At 39.0% G+C, this 19,533-nt stretch overlaps 1 protein-coding gene across 6 annotated transcripts in view; it reads right to left on the reverse strand.

Annotated features, from left to right (window-relative positions):
- The window catches only part of PCLO (piccolo presynaptic cytomatrix protein), a 357,044-nt gene extending 338,011 nt beyond the window's left edge, over positions 1–19,033 (reverse strand). For 3 of the 6 annotated variants that reach the window (XM_089685918.1, XM_089685921.1, XM_089685909.1), the window contains exon 1: positions 18,633–19,030. In XM_089685918.1, the coding sequence (XP_089542044.1) occupies positions 18,633–18,842 (210 nt within the window). In that variant the 5' untranslated portion in view covers positions 18,843–19,030. Of the gene's footprint in view, positions 1–18,632 lie in introns of all 6 variants that reach the window. The other 3 variants (XM_089685932.1, XM_089685920.1, XM_089685925.1) reach the window with 2 other exon arrangements.
- Between the last annotated feature and the right edge of the window lie 500 nt (positions 19,034–19,533).

A 19,533-nucleotide genomic window follows, 5' to 3' on the forward strand; every position in this document is an offset into this window, starting at 1 on the left:
ACATTTTACAAACGTATTCTATATACTCTTCATTCAAGGCTCCTACCAACTCTACATATCTCTTTGAGTCTTTAGATTCTTTTCATCTTTCCCATGTTTTTTTAATATCTCTATTTTATCTTCTCCAATATGGTATAGTTTATCCATCCTATATAAATAATCCACCCTATGTATCCAGTCTTTAATTTTTGGAATCTCTTCAACCTGCCAAAATGTAGGTATTAAACCTTTTGCTGCATTTATTGGTGAAATATCATCATGTTCTTATATTGTTTCATTGAGAACTATATAATATAATGGAATAAACAAACCCACGGGTCCCTCAGAATACTCATCCTTGTGATCTTGTATATTTGGTATAGTATTTCCTTCCATTATTCCTGTAACTTGGGGCAATCCCACCATACAGTATGAGTTCCATTGTTCCCTTTATCCCACATCCCCTCCAGCATAATGGTGAATTCTCTAATTTTTGTTTATGTGCCAGGTTAGGTGTAATATACCACCTTGCCAAACATTTATAATTCATTCCTATCACCTCCATATCAACAGCCCCATGTGCTAATCTAAATATCTTCTTTTTTTTGGCTGCTCGTTCAATGATGTTCCAAACTCCGTTTCCCACTTCCCCAAGAATGGTGGAGTAACAGAACCCAGTATTGCAGTAAGAATCTTATAAATATGGGATGTACCATGTTTTTGTATTGTATCTATACTAAACATTTGTTCAAATGGATTCAAATCCTCAACTGACAGCAGCAGTTTCTTTAGAAAAAGTTAGTACTTTGGCATTTCTATAACACATGATTTATCTAAGATGTCGACATTTTAGAAAAAGTGCACTTTAGAAATAGTTCTACAACTAGCTCCTAGTTTTCAATTGAGCACAGCTACATCCACATATGTAATAAAATATAAGAATGAGAGTGCATGCTTACTTGTCTTTGCTGGCTAAAAAGGAGACTTTATAACACACATTTAGTTTGAACTTTACCTACCACCATAAATAATGAGCTGAGTGAAATGTTTTTGTAGGAAAGTTGATTCATATTTGATTGCCAATTGCATTACAGCATGTAAAACCTTCTTTTGAAGAGGGCACAGAAAGCAGGAAGCTCCTTGTTATATATTTATTGTTTTATTTTTATTTTAGCTGTATCAGCAGGTCAGCATTACGTTAGGAATTGTTTAGTTCACAACACAGTGACTAAGATCAAACCTAAACATGAAAATCCTTTATGCGAAAATAGCTATGTCTATTTTATAGCCTTTAGCAAACAAGACAATTCATGTTCTAAAGCCAAAACTGCCTTTTAATATACCTTGAAGAAGAAAAGTACAGCAGGCCAAACACAGGCAGAACTTCTATCAGTGCTAGGAAAAGATCTGAAAGAAGATGTGCTTATTAATATATCGGTTGCAAGCTCAGGTCCTGACTTAAAGTAGAACTCCAGGCATGTAGCCTACCAACTGCAACTCCCTACCCCTCCAAAGTCCCCTTACCATTATTTTTTTTCATGATCTTTTTATTAGAAACATTTTCAGTTACAAACAGTAAGTAAAAGTGACATAAATACATGAGGGAGAATGATAGTGACAAATCCACCTCCGGGCATTACACATTGTAAAGCATTACACAGTTGAATAACAATAAAGAAGGCAAATGATGGAATAGTCCAATATTGGTAAGGAGGCCTAAGACACATAATTATAATTAGTGCACTGAAAATATAAGTCTCTGCAAGAAGAAGACTCAGATGGAAGTAGGGAACTAGGAGAGGAGAAAAAAGGGGAGGCTAGGGTACAGAAAAGATAACAGGTGGAGGGAGGTAAATGAAAGGGCTCTCAGAATCCATCATACGTAAGTAAAAGGCCCTTCAGGTAGTATGAGGATAATTTTTCGTCATGTCCAGAAGCACAAAAGTCCCCCAGAACTTGACATAAATTGAGCATCAAGTGGCTAGAACGTGGGGTCATAAGTTCAGACTGGGGTTCACTACATCCTTGTATGTCGGAGTAGTTTTGAAGTTGATCCAGCAGGACCAAGTGTCATAGAACACTGTCTATCCTGAGAAATATGTATAAGCTCTTTTATTTCTTTAACTCTGTTTGGCCTGGAGAGGGGGCGTGGGTTTGTCTCCAAAAATGCAGAATGCACATACATGCTACATTTAGCATATGCATGGTAAACAATTTAAACTACCATGAATGTGGAATGGTGATGCAAGTACTGCAAGGGTGTGAATTCCAGCTGGTAGGTAGTTACCTGCCTGATAATATCATCAACACTACTTCTATTCTTTTAAAACAAAAACCCTATTCATATCCTTTTTTTCTGTAGTCTTCTTGGACCAGTGATGCCACCAGCACTTCCGCCCCTTCCTCTAGTGTCAGCAGAGGGGGCAAGAGTTATTCTTCATGACTGTGTGGTGCTCATTTAATGTGAGCTCCACTCAATCTTGGAGTACTGTGAGCTCAGCATACATAATGCACGCATTCTAGGGGCATGTAAACAACAGGCTGGGATGACAGGAAATTCTGCCCTGAAAAGGACAGAAGTTAAGGACAGAACTGACCTATAGAGAGGGCTGGTAGACCTTTTACTTTTTTTTAATGGGGGGGGACTAGGGTTGAACTTTAAAGTGAACCTATAATCAGATATGTACAGGGACTGCCATCACTATCTTCTTTTTGAAAATGCTGTTTTGTATTGCCTAACTTTAGTTCTTTTTAGTCACAGACCAAGAACATGTATGCAACAAATATGTGTCAAAAAAACATCAGTGTCACAGACAAAGAATTAGAATTCTTAAAAAGAAATTACAATTTTCAGTACTCTCTCGTGACATTTCCCTTAAAATGTTCCCCTGAAGAGTTATATTTTTCCAAACTGATCATATAACATTTGCCTAAAAAAGCCTCTAGGACTGATATTAGCACATTTTTCAAAAAACCAAAGCACAGTCAATCTTACAGGAAAATGCAATTTTTAAGATTAAATATTTTTTCACTATTTTGTTTCTGAAGCTGTAAGCTTCTGTCCTTTCATCATTATCCTATATTTAATAATTAACAGGAATTGGCCAAAACAACACAGATCAGGAGTTCAAACCTCACTGTCTGCCTGCTTTTTCTAGCTCAGTGACTCACTACATGGTGAAGCCAGGATGAGGAGGTCACCCTAGCAATTTCAAAAAGCAGTTTTCAGGAAAAGGTCCAATATTTCTATTCTAACACGCTTCACTGTAACACAAAAAAAGCACTTGCCTCCTGAAGTATGCAAACATTTTTGGTAAAGATTTAAAAAAATTGTACTCACAAGCAGAATGGTTGTCAGGCACATCAGGCACAGAATGGCTGTCAGGCATAATCCAATATCAGGGAACTGAGATATCTAGGTTTGGTGCACTGAGGATGGGGTGATGATCCATCCATCTTGTCAAATTCTACTGTTCTGCACAATTATTGGTGTTAGGAGGCTTTCAAGGATCCGTTGTTATGCAGTGGGGAAGAAAGCAGTCTGCATGTTCATGCGTCTGACAACACTTCTGTTTAGGAGTACAATCTGTTTAAATTCTTACCCATAACAAAATGTACAAATTTCATGAGGCCAGTGTGCTCTATTATCTCTTTTTGTGATGTGCTTACTTACCTAGACTGTCCCTTTCCATACAAGAGCAGCCAAGGTCCATAGGAGGTTGAAGTTCATTACTAAAGTATGAATTTTGATTGAAAATAGACACTCAAGTCTCAGCTGTATGCCAAAAGTTTGGTTTATACAGCTGTAGAGGAACGACCTGAAGCACAGAGGTGACAACTTTGCTAAAATAGGGAAAAGCTTAAAATAATGTAGGTAAGGCAGATAATTTACATTCTCTAAATCCAATAGCAAACCACCCTCTAGACTTCTGCATGACTTGGTTAATTTAAATGCAGAACTGCTGGTAGAGATACTGCAACACCAGGATAAAATTCCATTTTATGGTAGGGCCGCTTAAATACTACTCAGGCTAGAAAACAGAAGCATGAGCCTCGGTGAAAATATAATTACTACACTCCCTTTTTATGAAAGCAAATGGGAAATGCTCTGATCTGGCAGGACATTCACTGCTATCAGGGAAAAGATCTTTCTTCATTCATGATCTCAGGCATGAAAACATTCAATGTGACCCTTGCTAAACTGAAGAAGGAACATTACTCTCACTACTAAATCAATATCCTATCTGAAAGGCCAGCTAAATGATAGAACCTTTGGTCTGATGTTTCTTGAAACTGGCATGGACTGGAGCATATTGACTAAGGCAGCAATATTTCCAAAGGCACATGGATCAGAAATATCCTAAGCCAGTAGTATCGCCACAAATCTGACATTTAAAGTATACCCATAATTTTTCCCATACTTTCCACAAATCCCAAGGCAATGGGAGATAGCAATAATTTTCCAAAAACCCTAAATGTGACATTTTCGAAACTGATAACACTCCAGTGCTTGTTTAAAATGAGTGGAGTGTTTTGTATTTCTGGTCTAATGCAGATGAGAAGACACACTGCATGTTTCTAGGTGACCAAACAAGAAGTGTGCAGATCTCCACAGTGGGAACAGAGACAGCAATTAAAACCTGATGGAGGCTCTCACTGGTACCCACAGTGATAAAACATCCCCAGGTATGGAGGAATAAAAAAAATGCAATTTCAGATGCTGAAAGCAAATTACCATGAAAGTTTGCCTATTCTGAATAGTCAGCCCAAAAAAGCTGGACTCTGTGGTACACTTTGATCAAGTATGGAAACGTGGCCACACAATAAAATTTGTACAATCTTTGTACAATCTATTAGAGATTCATTACTGGCAACAACTTTATAGTGCTTCGACCTAACTAAACAAACCATTGCATTCATATCCAATCAAGTAGGTCCTCATATTACAAAGTTGTCAGCAAATCTAAAAGAAATTGCACAAGCAAATGTATGTGGACATCCTACATCTGTTTAAAATAATGGTGCAGGGTTTTAGGTGCTAATTTCTTTTATATCAGTCTGCAAAATTTTTGTCATTGATATATTATGGTGAAATATTTTGGTTATGAAGTTTGTTTGCTGATGTTTATTTTATGGCTATTATTGTTACAATAGCTTTAGGAAAGCATTAGCCTATGCAGTACTCACAGCTTGCTGGTAAACCACAAAGACTGTGACATTGCCTCTCGTTGGAGGAACTGCTATTAAGTGCATTTCTAGATTCTAAACTCTTTCTTTTCCATTTGTTGCTTTATGTCATTTAATTTAAAAAAAAAATAATAGTTATTATTCAATGAAAAAGGATTATGTGGCGTTAAAAGGTACTCTAATACTACTGGATACAGATATATGCAGTGACATCTTATTAAGCCACAGTATATATGCTTAATAATTATAGTTCATAGTCAAATGGACATTTTACCTGAGAAGACAATAAAGTGCTAGCTGAGTTCAAGGGTTGCTATACAAAACAATCATTGAACCCTTTGAACCAAATGCTGGTGGTGTATACATTTAGAATAAAAGCTGAGATCAGTGCTCTGTTCCAGTATGAGTGCTCATGTGCATTGGTGCTTACTACATTCTTTGATCAACATGTGCTATAGTATTAGAGCTCCATTCACATTTTTCCAGTGTGATCACAGCTTGTTTCAAATAGAGCACACACATACAAAAAGCCAACATCCATATACATAGGCTTTTCAAACATCTCTGGTGACTGGGAAATGTAAAATTAAAAGAGTTGCATAGGAATCCAGTTGTAGAGTTCTATATTGGACTGCTGTTCAGTGCAACTGTACACGCAGGCGTCATTCATAGATATGTTTGGGCTCATTTACATTTTCAAAATATGGCATTGGACATGCTTTTTTAAAATACTCTGAATGTGCATAAAAGCACCTGTCACTAAATAAACTGGTAAACTTACAATCTTGTTTACATGTTGCTTTTGCTCTGCCTTGCTTCACTTCACAAATCATACCCCTTGTCTCTTTCTTGGTGCTTCAAAGCATCTCCAAAGCCCCCATAGAAATCTATCACAAAGCTCGCTAACAGTACCTGTAGCTTTTGATGGGCTTTTTTTTATTCAGAGTTAGCTTTTCTTTGTTTTGAATGTATTGCGGTTTTGAGATATCCCAGGATGCTCTGGGAAAAGTGAACCAGAAGGTGTCATCAGCAGTCACTTCCAGTTCATGTGTATATATTCTGGAAGTGTTTGGTGAATACATCACATCTGGTGTGCAGCATGGAGCAGCAGGATGGTGAGTGGGGTCTGGCCTGAAACAAAGCAACTAGAAGATGGCACATGGTGTGCAGTGTGGTAGCAATATTTTGAGAGGTGAGGGGGTTACTACTGACAGGTGCATCAAAAAAGCTGGGGGTTACTACTGAGTGGGTGATCAGCAGAGCTGGGGGCTACTACAAAGTGGACGATCAGCAGAGCTGAGGGCTACTACTGAGTGGGACATCAGCAGAGCTGGGGGTACTACTGAGCAGAGAATCTGCAGAACAAGGGTACTAATAAGTTGAGGATCTGCTGAACAGGGGTACTAATGAGTTGGGCATCTGCTGAGTGGGGGCACTACTGGGCAGGATTCTACTGAATTCTTTTAAAACAAATAGAAAATCAACACACCAGGGCATTTAAAAGCTTCATTAAAGCTTCAGCATCACTGAAGCATCAAAAACACGTGTTGAAATGATAGGCTCTTTAGCAAAAATCAAACTTCCACATTGGCTGTTGAATAACAAAAATGAAAACTGATGGGCTGCTTTGGATAACCGCACTTGCACATTATCACAGCACTTTCCACTGACTTATTAAATAATTTTATAACTTAAAGAGTAAATATAGTCAAATATATTTTGTTTGTTTTTGACAAAGAAAGGGGTTAAATCCCTGACAGTTTATTTTTTGCTGTCTGTGCACCATTGGAGAAACTTCCATTCACTTTCAGTACCAAAGATACAACAGGAATTGATTAGAAATCCCCTCTTAGACATTTGTTCCCAGAACAGCAGTACCATTGGACGATTTCCTCTTTTTCCCCAATTTTATATTTCCACCTTCTTTCTAGATTACAATGGTCACTAGTACAAATATAGCAGAGAGAATGGCTCCAATGAGAACACAGAAAGAAATAAAAAAAATAACAGAGGGTGTAACCCTTTCCCACTCCATCCAAAAAAAAAAGGTTTGCCTAGAGATACATTTCAAATAACAGAATTATGAATTAGTTCACATCCCCATTTATTCAGTTTTTTTTTTGCTTTCCATCTTTAATGATAAAACAGAATTCTATCAACATCTACTTTACAGTATATCCACAGTCTGGAATTAATAAGCGATTGCTGTTTTTGCTTTATTTCTTGATATATGGTAATTGCCTTTTAGATTGTTTTCTGACTGTCCAGTGGAAGTAGAGGCATACAATGAGAAAGCATAAAGGAAAGCCATAACAGCATGAATAGACAAGAATTGCAATCAATATGCATTCAGACACTGAGTATAGCGTGGACTGTTTTCCATTGATAGCACAGTGATATATATCATTATATAGTCCCTTAGAACGACTGCACCAATCTTTCATCACAAGAGAAAGACACATTCAGAACTGTAAAATCCATAATCCAAGTTCCTTTAAGGTATATATTTTTCTTAGGAAGAACTCAGATTGTAAAAATCACTAGATATATAATTAAAAGTTTTACTCCTTTTTATTTAAAAAAAAAAGAACCGTTGGAAGCATTAATACCCTGGTGGAAGTCCTAAAAATAACGTCTGCTGATACCATGCTATTAGCCCCAGCCTTTGCAAAAACTGTGACCATTATTACTAATAACACCAGAAAAATGATACATAAATGGTATCTAATTGGTACAGTTCTTACTTCACTGCACTGTTTCTGCAGCTTCCATATGGAAGAGGAAATGGAGGGCTATAGCACAAGATGCATGGTTCTTACATTGCCTACCAATGTGCCCATCTCATAATAAATAATCATAATGATTACATATAGTAGAATTGAAAAATATTATCCACGATGGCAGGATTTTCCCTGGTTCAGATCAGTTGATGACTAGCCACACACAGGAGTAAAGATTTGAAATCTAGCAAGTGTGGATGGCAGTTAGAGGCACAATTTTACCAAAATGTGCACTGTTTGACTTTACATAAAGGATTGCTTATATCTTTGCAATGGAGCTACACTGAAACTGAAGAAACTGCAATACACTACACATTCCATAAATAACATTGAATAATGATCATGCTTTTGTTTTGCTGTGCTGTACAGTAGTAACAAGTAATAATTATTAAATTAGTACAATAAGTTAATATTAATATTGAAACATTTTTTAGACTTCAGTAAAAAAAAACAAAAAACAAATATTTGTTCAAACCTTAAAGTGTCACTAAACCTAGATCATAATAAGCTATACAAAAATGCTGTATTACATGCTGTTCATACTCACAGTCCCTATGGGATTTATTTTCTGGATTCTGCAAAAAACCTGGTTGATCCTGCTGCTCTCTATCTCCACCTTCTGTTCATGTCCCCAATTCAGCTAGGGATTTTGCAGTTGTAGTGGCAACTCTGCACATGCTCAGTTTTCAGTGAGTTTCTTTGGTGAGCATTTCCTATCCCATCTGAGCAGCAGATGTGACTATAGTCACACATGTCGGCGTATACACACTGGTAAATGACAGCCCATGCTCTCCCTCCTCCTCCATGACCACTAACCAGCTAAACAGAATGGGGGCAGGATATTAAATGTAGACTAATGAAGGAATTACCTTCCTCTTATTCTAAGACACAGGCTGGAGGGTGTGACACAGCCTGTGACTGGCAGCAATGTTTGCCCTGAGTTTGCCTTTGATTGAGAGCAGAATTCTCAAAAATCCTCCCCAAATTTCTATGTATTCCAGTAGAGCTTTCCATTTTAAATGACTGGTTGCTGCTGTTTGCACTCCTTGAAAATGAGACTATTCCTATAACAGCTCATCTAGTTAGTTTGCAGCTCTGACAACCTGCTTACAGGGGGTGGATCAGCCTGCACATCTGGCTGCTCCTATCCCTGCCCATGCATGTTCATGGACTTCGAAAGGCAGGATATTCTAATGAGGAAAAATGAGCTTGCAGCTATGAAGGCAGTTGCAAAGGAAAAATTATTTCTCCTGTCACCGAGGAATGCTAATACGCATTAATACATGCACAACTATTCACAAGACATGTAGGCGCATATAGAGCCAATTGCGCCTAATGTGCAGCACCTCTCAGGACCATCCTCTTTGATAGTGCATGGACATCAACTGTAGCTGATGAAGCAGAAGTAATAAAAACTTAGCTTTCTAGTGACTGGGTAATTGAAAAAAGTTTTGGACTGAGCTTAGACAGATGGAAGATGGGCTGCATTTGTAACTTCAAGCTGGAGTTCAGCTTTAAATGTATCCTTCTCTTTACAGTGATATATGTGACATTTATGTAACATGATTGCACTCAATTACAGGACAGGAAACCATCTGTGTGTCTAAAATATCACTTTTTACTTTACATCTTAAAAATCTTATATACTCTCCTGAAGGTTTTGCTTCTAAATGTAACAGTAGAGGTACTAATAACTGTCTGTTGAAGTAACCTGCCTTACATTTACAATGCCATATAATTGCATATAAAATGACACCCACAATAAGTAAACTGGCATATTTGACCCACATAAAATGTTGACAGGTGCTGTCTTTTGTTGTCAACATTTAATATTATGGAAAGAACACTTCTATGATAGCTTCAGATAGAATTGTTTAATTGAAGGGATGACTATATTTACCAAAATAATATGTAGTGTGGGGCACATCAGCACCATGGACAAGGAAGCCAGTACTGATGACTGTAATGAAGGCTTATAGACATGTCATCAAACTGAAATAAGAAAGCTAGGTCATGGAATTGGTCATGGTATTGGAAACAAATATGATCACCTTCTGAGCACAATTCTAATAAAGAAATTATTTAACACACTAAATCACACATTAGAAACATTCAATAATACAGCAGCAATATGAGCACTTCCAGTGACATATTCATTAATGAAATTAAAAGAAATAAGACAAAATCATATGATTTAAGCCATGCAAAGACAAAATACTGGGCTTACACTTAAAACTGATATCAAGAATTCAAAATAATTTTCAGGGATCTAACTACTTTAAACTGGAATCTGATTGGTTTCTATGGACTACTGATCTTTGCATAACATCACAGCACTTTGCATTTCCTTGTTGAAGAAATATGCCTGTTTACTGTACCATATAATTGCATATGCCACTTACCAAGAGGCAGCTGACACATTTGACACCTATAAAATGTATACAGGCACTGCCTTTTACATGTATTTTGCTCATACAGTTTAATATTGCTGGAAAACGTTCATATGATAGCCTCAGAATTTTTAAACATGAAGGAAGACTGTATTTACCCTAAAAACAAAGCTAGGAATAAAATGTAGTGCAGAGACCTTCAGGACCATGGACAGGGATCCCAGCACTGATGGCTTTAATGAAATCCTATACAAATACAGACACCAATACCAACCACTTCCTAGTACAATTCTATTAAAATGAATATTTAAATCACACAGTATAAACATCCAGTAGTTCAGCACCAAAATTACTTATTTCCAGTGACATATTCATCAATGGCAAACAATAGAAATATGAGAAAAGTACGAAAGATAAGTAGTGCAAAGACATAACTATGGGATTACTCTTGTAACCCATATCAATCAGAGTGATTTTCAGTGATCAGACTACAGAAAACTGAAATCTTGTTTGGCTGCTATGGATTACTAATCTTAGGATTGGTGAAGAAACCTGCCTACTTAGTGCACTATATAATTGCATACAACACACAGATAGCTGACATATCTGACACACATAAAATATATACAGGTGTTGTCCTTTACATGTACTGTATTTTGTTGGTAGAATTTAATATTTGGGGAAGAATACTTGTATAATTGTCTCAATTAGGATTTTTTTTTTACTTGGAAGGAATATTGTATTTACCGTAAAATCAAAGCTCCAAAAAACCATGGACAAACCCTACTGGTATGTAATCAGACTAGAAAAAGAAAGCTTGGTCATGGCATTGATAGCAAATAAGACTGTAAGCCATGCAAGGTTGTAATACTGGGCTTACCCTTGTAACCCATATCAAGCCATCAAAATAATTTTCAGTGCTTGGATTACAGTAAACTTAAATCTGGTTGGCTGCTATGAATTACTAACCTTTGCATTGTTGAAGAAACCTACTAACGGCACCATATCATTGCATATAGCACCCACTATGAGATGGCTGACATAAATAAAATGTCCTTTACATACATTTTGTTGTCAACATTTAATATTGCGGGAAGAGCTCTTGTATGATAGCCTCAGTTACTTAAATGGGTGACTATATTCACCCTAAAAACAGAGCTGTGAATAATATGTAGTGCAGAGAAGTTCAGGACCATGGACAGGGAGGCCGGCACTAATGGCGGTAATGAAATCCTAAAGACATGTCATCAGACTAGAATAAGAACACTTGGTCATTGCATTGACAGCACATAGACCCCAACCATTTCCTATCACAATTAAATAAAATATTTAAAAATCACATTATAAATACCCAGCAATACATAATCTATATGAATACCTCCAGTAACATTCATCAATAAAATCCGCCATCCACGACCTCTTTGTTTCCCGCTTCCTCAACCTCCTAGCGATCACGGAAACCTGGATCCAGCCCACTGACTCTACCTCCCCTGCAGCACTCTCCTACGGAGGTCTCACCTGGACCCATTCACCCAGGCCCAACGGTCATAAAGGTGGTGGGGTTGGTCTGCTCCTTTCACCGCACAGCACCTTCCGAGTCCTCCCAAACCCCCCTCCCTATCCTTCTCCTCCTTTGAGGCCCACTGCGTCCGACTATTCTCCCCAACCCCCCTGAAGATTGCTGTGATATACCGGCCTCCTGGATCCATATCCCGCTTCCTGGATGACTTCTCCTCCTGGCTACCCTTCTTCCTCTCCTCTAAGCTACCCACCATCATCCTTGGGGATTTCAACATCCCTGTCAACCTCGACAACCCAGACAAATCCCATCTCCTCCACTCTCTGTGGCCTTCGACACAGTCGACCACCCCCTCCTCCTCAAAAAACTACACTCCTCGGCCTCAGAGATTCTGCTCTCTCCTGGCTCTCATCCTACTTGTCACAATGCTCTTTCAGCATTACCTATAATGCTACAACCTCCCCCTCACTCCCCCTCTCTGTTGGGGTGCCTCAAGGATCTGTCCTCGGGCTCCTTCTCTTCTCCATCTACACCTCCTCCCTTGGCCAACTCATACACTCTCACAGCTTCAACTACCACCTCTATGCCAACGACACACAAATCTATCTCTCAACCCCCCACCTCACCCCCTCGGTCTCCGCCCGAATCACACACCTACTGAGCGACATATCAGACTGGATGTCGCTCCACTTCCTTAAACTGAACCTCTCCAAAACCGAGTTTCTTGTCTTCCCCCCAACCTGGACATCACCCCCCATTGACTTCTCTGTCACATCCAACAACGCCACCATCAAACCCGCCCCGCAGGCCAGAGTCCTTGGTGTCATTCAACCCAACCTATCCTTCCAGCCCCAAGTCCAATCTTTAACAAACTCGTGCAGACTTCACCTCCGCAACATCGCCAAAATACGTACGTTCCTAACCCCAGAAACCACTAAACAGCTCATCCACTCCCTCATCATATCACAACTCGACTACTGCAACTCCCTCCTCACTGGCCTGCCTCGCCGCTGGCTATCTCCGCTTCAGTTGATCCTGAATACGGCTGCCAGACTCATTCACCTTTCCAACCGCTCCATTTCCACCACCCCCATCTGCCAATCCCTCCACTGGCTTCCTATTGCGCAACGGATAAAATTCAAAACCCTAACACTGACGTACAAAGCTGTCCACCATACTGAACCGTACTACATCACTGACCTAATATCCAAGTACTGCCCAGCACGCACACTCCGCTCCTCACAAGACCTCCTTCTCTCTAGTTCCCTGATCGCCTCCTTTCATGCCCGCTTTCAGGACTTCTCCAGGGTGTCACCCATCCTCTGGAACTCCCTGCCCCAACCCATCAGATTATCACCTACTCTCCTCTCCTTTAGGCACACCCTGAAAACCCATCTCTTCAGGGAAGCCTACTCCACCCCCTGCTAACTTGACCGACCTCCTCCACTCTTCCTACCACTCCATCCCCCACAGCTATCTCCTCCTGTGCCACCATCCCCTCCCTCCTAGATTGTAAGCTCAAAAGAGCAGGGCCCTCGATCCCCTCATGTTTTGCATTGTATTGTATTGTTATTGTTCTGTCACATGTTCTGTCCCCCTTTGTAATGTACAGAGCTGAGCGAACCATTGGTGCTTTATAAATACTGTATAATAATAATAATAAAATAAAAAGAAATTTTGGCAATCTGAATCATTTTCAGAGATAAAGTTACATATATGACAGGCATACAATGCCCTTTACATGCTTTTTGTTGCGAGCATTTCATATTGTGGTGAGAACACTTTTATGATAGCAGATTTTTTTTCTTTTTTAACTGGGGGGATGACTATTCACCCCAAAACCAGAGCTGTGAAGGTGAATAATATTTAGTGCAGAGAACTTCAGGACCATGGACAGGGAAACCAGCACTGATGACTGACATGAAAGCCTACAGACATGTCATCAGACTGGAAGAAGAAAGCTTGGTCACTGACAGCTTATAGACCCCAGCCATTTCCTAACACAATTAAATAAAATATTTACATTACACATTATAAACACCCAGTACTACAGAAGCATTTTGGAGTGTTTCCGGTGATATATTCATCAATGAAATGAATAGAAATAAGAGAAAGGCATATCATATGTTTAATGTAAGCTGTGCAAATACAAAATACTGGGCTTACACTTGGAACCCATATCAGGCAATCAGTATAATTTCCAGCGATCATACCTGAGGAAACTGAAGTCTGATTGGTTGTTATGGATTCCTGATCTTTGCATATCATTGCTGTAGTTTGCATTGCCTTGTTGAAGAAACCTGCCTGCTTACTGCACCATATAATTGCATATGATACCCACTAAAAAAATGACGTAACTGACACTCATATAATAAACTTTACATATATTTTGTTGGCAGCATTTCATTTTTTTGGGGTGGTGGGGGGACAATTGTATGACAGCAGGCATTTTTCTTGATTTACTGTAGGAGACAACTATTCACCCTAAAACCAGAGCTGGGAAGTTGAATAATAGGTAGTGCAGAGAGCATCAGTACCATGGACAGAGAAGACTAATGGAAGCCTATAAACATAAGAATGGAATAAGAAGGCTTGGTCGTAGACACCAACCATTTCCTAGCACAATTAAAAAGAATATTCAAATTACACGTTATAAATACCCAGTGCTACAGAATCTATATGAATACCTCCATTAACATTCATCAATGAAATAAATATAAATAAGAGAAAAATATATAATGTAAGCCATGCAAAGACACAATACTGGACTTACAATTGGAACCCAAGTTAGGCAATTAGAATCATTTCATTGACAGGACTACAGTAAACTGAAATCTGATTGGTTGCTATGGATCACTGATCTTTGAATATCATTTCTGCACTTTGCATTGCCTTGTTGAAGAAACCTGTCTGCTTACTACACCATATAATTGCATATGAAACCCACTATGAGAAAACTCACATAACTGACAGGCATACAATGCCCTTTACATGCATTTTGTTGGCAGCATTTAATATTGTGGTGAGAACATTTGTATGATAGCAGATATTTTTTCTTTTTTAACTGGAGGGCATGACCATTCACCTCAAAACTAGAGCTGTGAAGGTAAATAATATGTAGTGCAGAGAACTTCAGGACCATGGACAGGGAAACCAGCACTGATGACTGTCATGAAAGCCTACAGACATGTCATCAGACTGGAATAAGAAAGCTTGGCCACTGACAGCTGATAGACCCAAGCCATTTCCTAACACAAGTAAATACAATATTTAAATCACACATTATAAACACCCAGTACTACAGAAGCAATGTGGAGTTTTTATGGTGACATATTCATCAATGAAACAAATAGAAATAAGATAAAAATGTACTTTATAATTGAAGCTGTGCAAAGACAAAATACTATACTTGGAACTCATATCAAGCAATCAGAATCATATCAAGTGATCAAACTAGAGTAAGCTGAAATCTGATAGGCATTGCCTTGTTGAAGAAACCTGCCTGCTTACTGCACCATATAATTACATATGACACCCACTATTAAATGAATTACACCCAGGTAATGTAAATTACATATATTTTTTATTTTTGGCAGCACTTAGTAGTATGTGTCTGTGTGTGTGTGTGTGTGTGGGGGGGGGGCAATTGTATGACAGAAGATATTTTTCTTGATTTACTGGAGGGGACAACTATTTACCCTAAAACCATAGCTGGGAAAGTGAATAATAGGTAGTGCAGAGAACTTCAGTACCATGGACAGGGAAGACTAATGGAAGCCTATAGACATCAGAATGGAATAAGAAGGCTTGGTCATAGACACCAACCATTTCCTAGCACAATTTAAAAAAAAATCACACATTATAAATAACCAGTGATACAGAATCTATATGAATACCTCCATTAACATTCATCAATTCAAAAAATTAAAATACGAGAAAAATATATACTTTGAGCCATGCAAAGACAAAACACTGGGCTTACACCTGGAACCCAAGTCAGGTAATCAGAATCATTTTCAGTAACAGGACTACAGTAAACTGAAATCTGATTGGTTGCTATGGATCACTGATCTTTGAATATAATTTCTGCACTTTGCATTGCCTTGTTGAAGAAACCTGTCTGCTTACTGCATTGTATAATTGCATATGACACCCACTATGAGAAAACTCACATAACTGACAGGCACACAATGCCCTTTATATGTATTTTGTTGGCAGCATTTAAAATTGTTGTGAAAACACTATTATGATAGCAGATTTTTTTTTTCTTTCTTGCCGGAGGGCATGACCATCCAAAAACCAGAGCTGTGAAGGTGAATAATATGTAGTGCAGAGAACTTCAGGACCATGGACAGGGAAACCAGCACTGATAACTGTCATGAAAGCCTATAGACATGTCATCAGACTGGAAAGCTTGGTCACTATCAGCTTATAGACCCCAGCCATTTCCTAACACAATTAAATAAAATATTTAAATCACACATTATAAACAACCAGCATTACAGAAGCAGTATGGAGTGTTTCCAGTGATATATTCATCAATGAAATGAATAGAAAAAAGAGAAAAGCATACTGTATAATGAAAGCTGTGCAAAGACAACACGCTGGGTTTACACTTGGCTCTCATATCAAGCAATCAGAATCATATCCAATTATCAAACTAGAGTAAGCTGAAATCTGATTGGTTGCTATGGATTACTTATCTTTGCTTATTATCGCTGTACTTTGCATTGCCTTATTGAAGAAACCTGTCTGCTTACTGCACCATATAATTGCATATAACACCCACCAAATAAATGACGTAACTGACACTCATATAATGTCCTTTACATATATTTTGTTGGCAGCATTTAGTATTGTGTGTGTGTGGGGGGAGGGGGGCAATTGTATGACAGAAGACATTTGTCTTGATATACTGGAGGGGACAACTATTCACCCTAAAACCATAGCTGGGAAGGTGAATAATAGGTAGTGCAGAGAACTTCCGTACCATGGACAGGGAAGACTAATGGAAGCCTATAGACATCAGAATGGAATAAGAAGGCTTGGTCGTAGACACCAACCATTTCCTAGCACAATTTAAAAAAAAATCACACATTATAAGTACCCAGTGCTACAGAATCTATATGAATACCTCCAGTAACATTCATCAATGAAAAAAACTAAACATAAGAGAAAAATATATAATGCAAGCCATGCAAAGACAAAATATTAGGCTTACACCTGGAACCCAAGTAGGGCAATCGGAATCACTTTCAGTGACAGTACTACAGTAAACTGAAATCTGATTGGTTGCTATGGATCATCGATCTTTGAATATCATTTCTGCACTTTGCATTGCCTTGTTGAAGAAATCTGTCTGCTTATTGCGCCATATAATTGCATATGATACCCACTATGAGAAAACTCACATAACTGACAGGCATACAATGCCCTTTATATGTATTTTGTTGGCAGTATTTAATATTGTTTGTGAGAACACTTGTATGATAGCAGATTTGTTTTTACTTTTTTAACTGGGGGGATGACTATTCACCCCAAAACCAGAGCTATGAAGGTGAATATTATGTTGTGCAAAGAACTTCAGGACCATGGACAGGGAAACCAGCCCTGATGACTGTCATGAAAGCCTACAGACATGTCATCAGACTGGAAGAAGAAAGCTTGGCCAGTGACAGCTGATAGACCCCAGCCATTTCCTAACACAATTAAATACAATATTTAAATCACACATTATAAACACCCAGTACTACAGAAGCAATACAGAGTTTTTATGGTGACATATTCATCAATGAAACAAACAGAAATAAGAGAAAAGCATGCTGTACAATGGAAGCTGTGCAAAGACAACATGCTGGGTTTACACTTGGAACTCATATCAAGCAATCAGAATCATATCCAGCCATCAAACTAGAGAAAGCTGAAATCTGATTGGTTGCTATGGATTACTGATCTTTGCTTATTATCACTGTACTTTGCATTGCCTTGCTGAAGAAACCTGCCTGCTTACTGCACCATATAATTGCATATGACTCTCACTATTAAATGAATCACACCCATATAATGTCCTTAACATATATTTTTGTTAGCATTTAATATTGTGTGTTTGGGGGGAAGACACTTCTTTGACAACAGACATTTTCTTGATTTACTGGAGGGGAGGACTATTCATCCTAAAACCATAGCTGGGAAGGTGACTAATGGGTAGAGAACTTCAGGACCATGGACAGGGAATATTGCAATGGAAGCCTATAGACATCATGGAATAATGGAATAGGAAAGCTTGGTCATAGACCCCAACCATTTCCCAGCACTGTTCTATTTCAAAAAACAGAATCACATAATATATACATCCAACACCACATATAAACCACCCCCCAAAAAGACATAAAGGCATTCCCCTCCTGGGAAGCCTAGTACTACTCCTTTAGTATAGGGCTGGGTGGGTAGGGAGTTCCAGGCACCGAGCCAGGCATAGTGTGGGATCTGCACCTTCCCCATGTACACTCATTCATGCAGAACGGGGGCACGTCCCATTATCACACAGCATGCACTTCTGCAGATATCTGCTCGTTGATTGGTCGGTGAGCCCGCACTACCTGCTCCCGGTGATGTATAGGGAGAGGAATGTAGAAGATGGGGAATGGACATGTCACGTCCTCGGGGGTGGGGGTGGGGTGTGCTCAGACATGTCCCTGTGATGATGGGGATGTGTAGGGAGCGCTCCACCCGGCATACAGGAGAAGGGAAGGAAGGAAGGGATGAGCCTTGCCTGAGTGCCGGCCGATCCGTCTGACTCCCCCGCGGCATCTCCTGCGCCCTTGACATGACGGCGGCGATCTGTTTTCTCTCCTCCTCGCTCAGCCGGCTCAGATCAACCTCCATTCCGGGGGGGATCTGGGAGAAGCCCCCTTTCCCGTCTCCTACCATCCCTTCTGGATAGCCACCCAGCCCTTCCCCTCCTTCTATGCTGCCTTCGTTCCCCATCGCAGCCGATGGCAGCTTGATGGAATGTCCGTGCTGCGACTGCGATTGCTACGATCGAGTCCCGAGACCAGCCCGCAACGCCGATAAATTGCCCTGTTTTCTTCTAATCCTATGCCTCTTCCTCCATTACGATGGACTCCAGTGTAAGTGATCCTGGCTGCCTGGCGAGAAATCCTTCCGCTGCTGCTCCGCTCCGCTCTATGACAGGAGGCTTCCTCCGCACCCCTCTAGAGGTGCACGACCCCTGACGGCCGCTGGGGGTGCGCGCTGCTGAGCGCAACATTACTCGCTCACTTACACTTTACCTACACACCTCCCAGAAGCACAACATACAATATACACTGTTATATACTACACTTATATACTACAATATTATATACTACAATATTATATACTACACTATAATATACTACACTATAATATACTACAATATTATATACTACACTATTATATACTACAATATTATATACTACACTATAATATACTACAATATTATATACTACACTATTATATACTACAATATTATATACTACACTATAATATACTACAATATTATATACTACACTATTATATACTACAATATTATATACTACACTATTATATACTACAATATTATATACTACACTATTATATACTACACTATTATATACTACAATATTATATACTACACTATTATATACTACACTATTAT

Source organism: Staurois parvus, unplaced genomic scaffold (genome assembly GCF_062004578.1).
Source record: "Staurois parvus isolate SC_StPar_1 unplaced genomic scaffold, SC_StPar_1.0 ptg000019l, whole genome shotgun sequence".
Taxonomy (NCBI): domain Eukaryota; kingdom Metazoa; phylum Chordata; class Amphibia; order Anura; family Ranidae; genus Staurois; species Staurois parvus.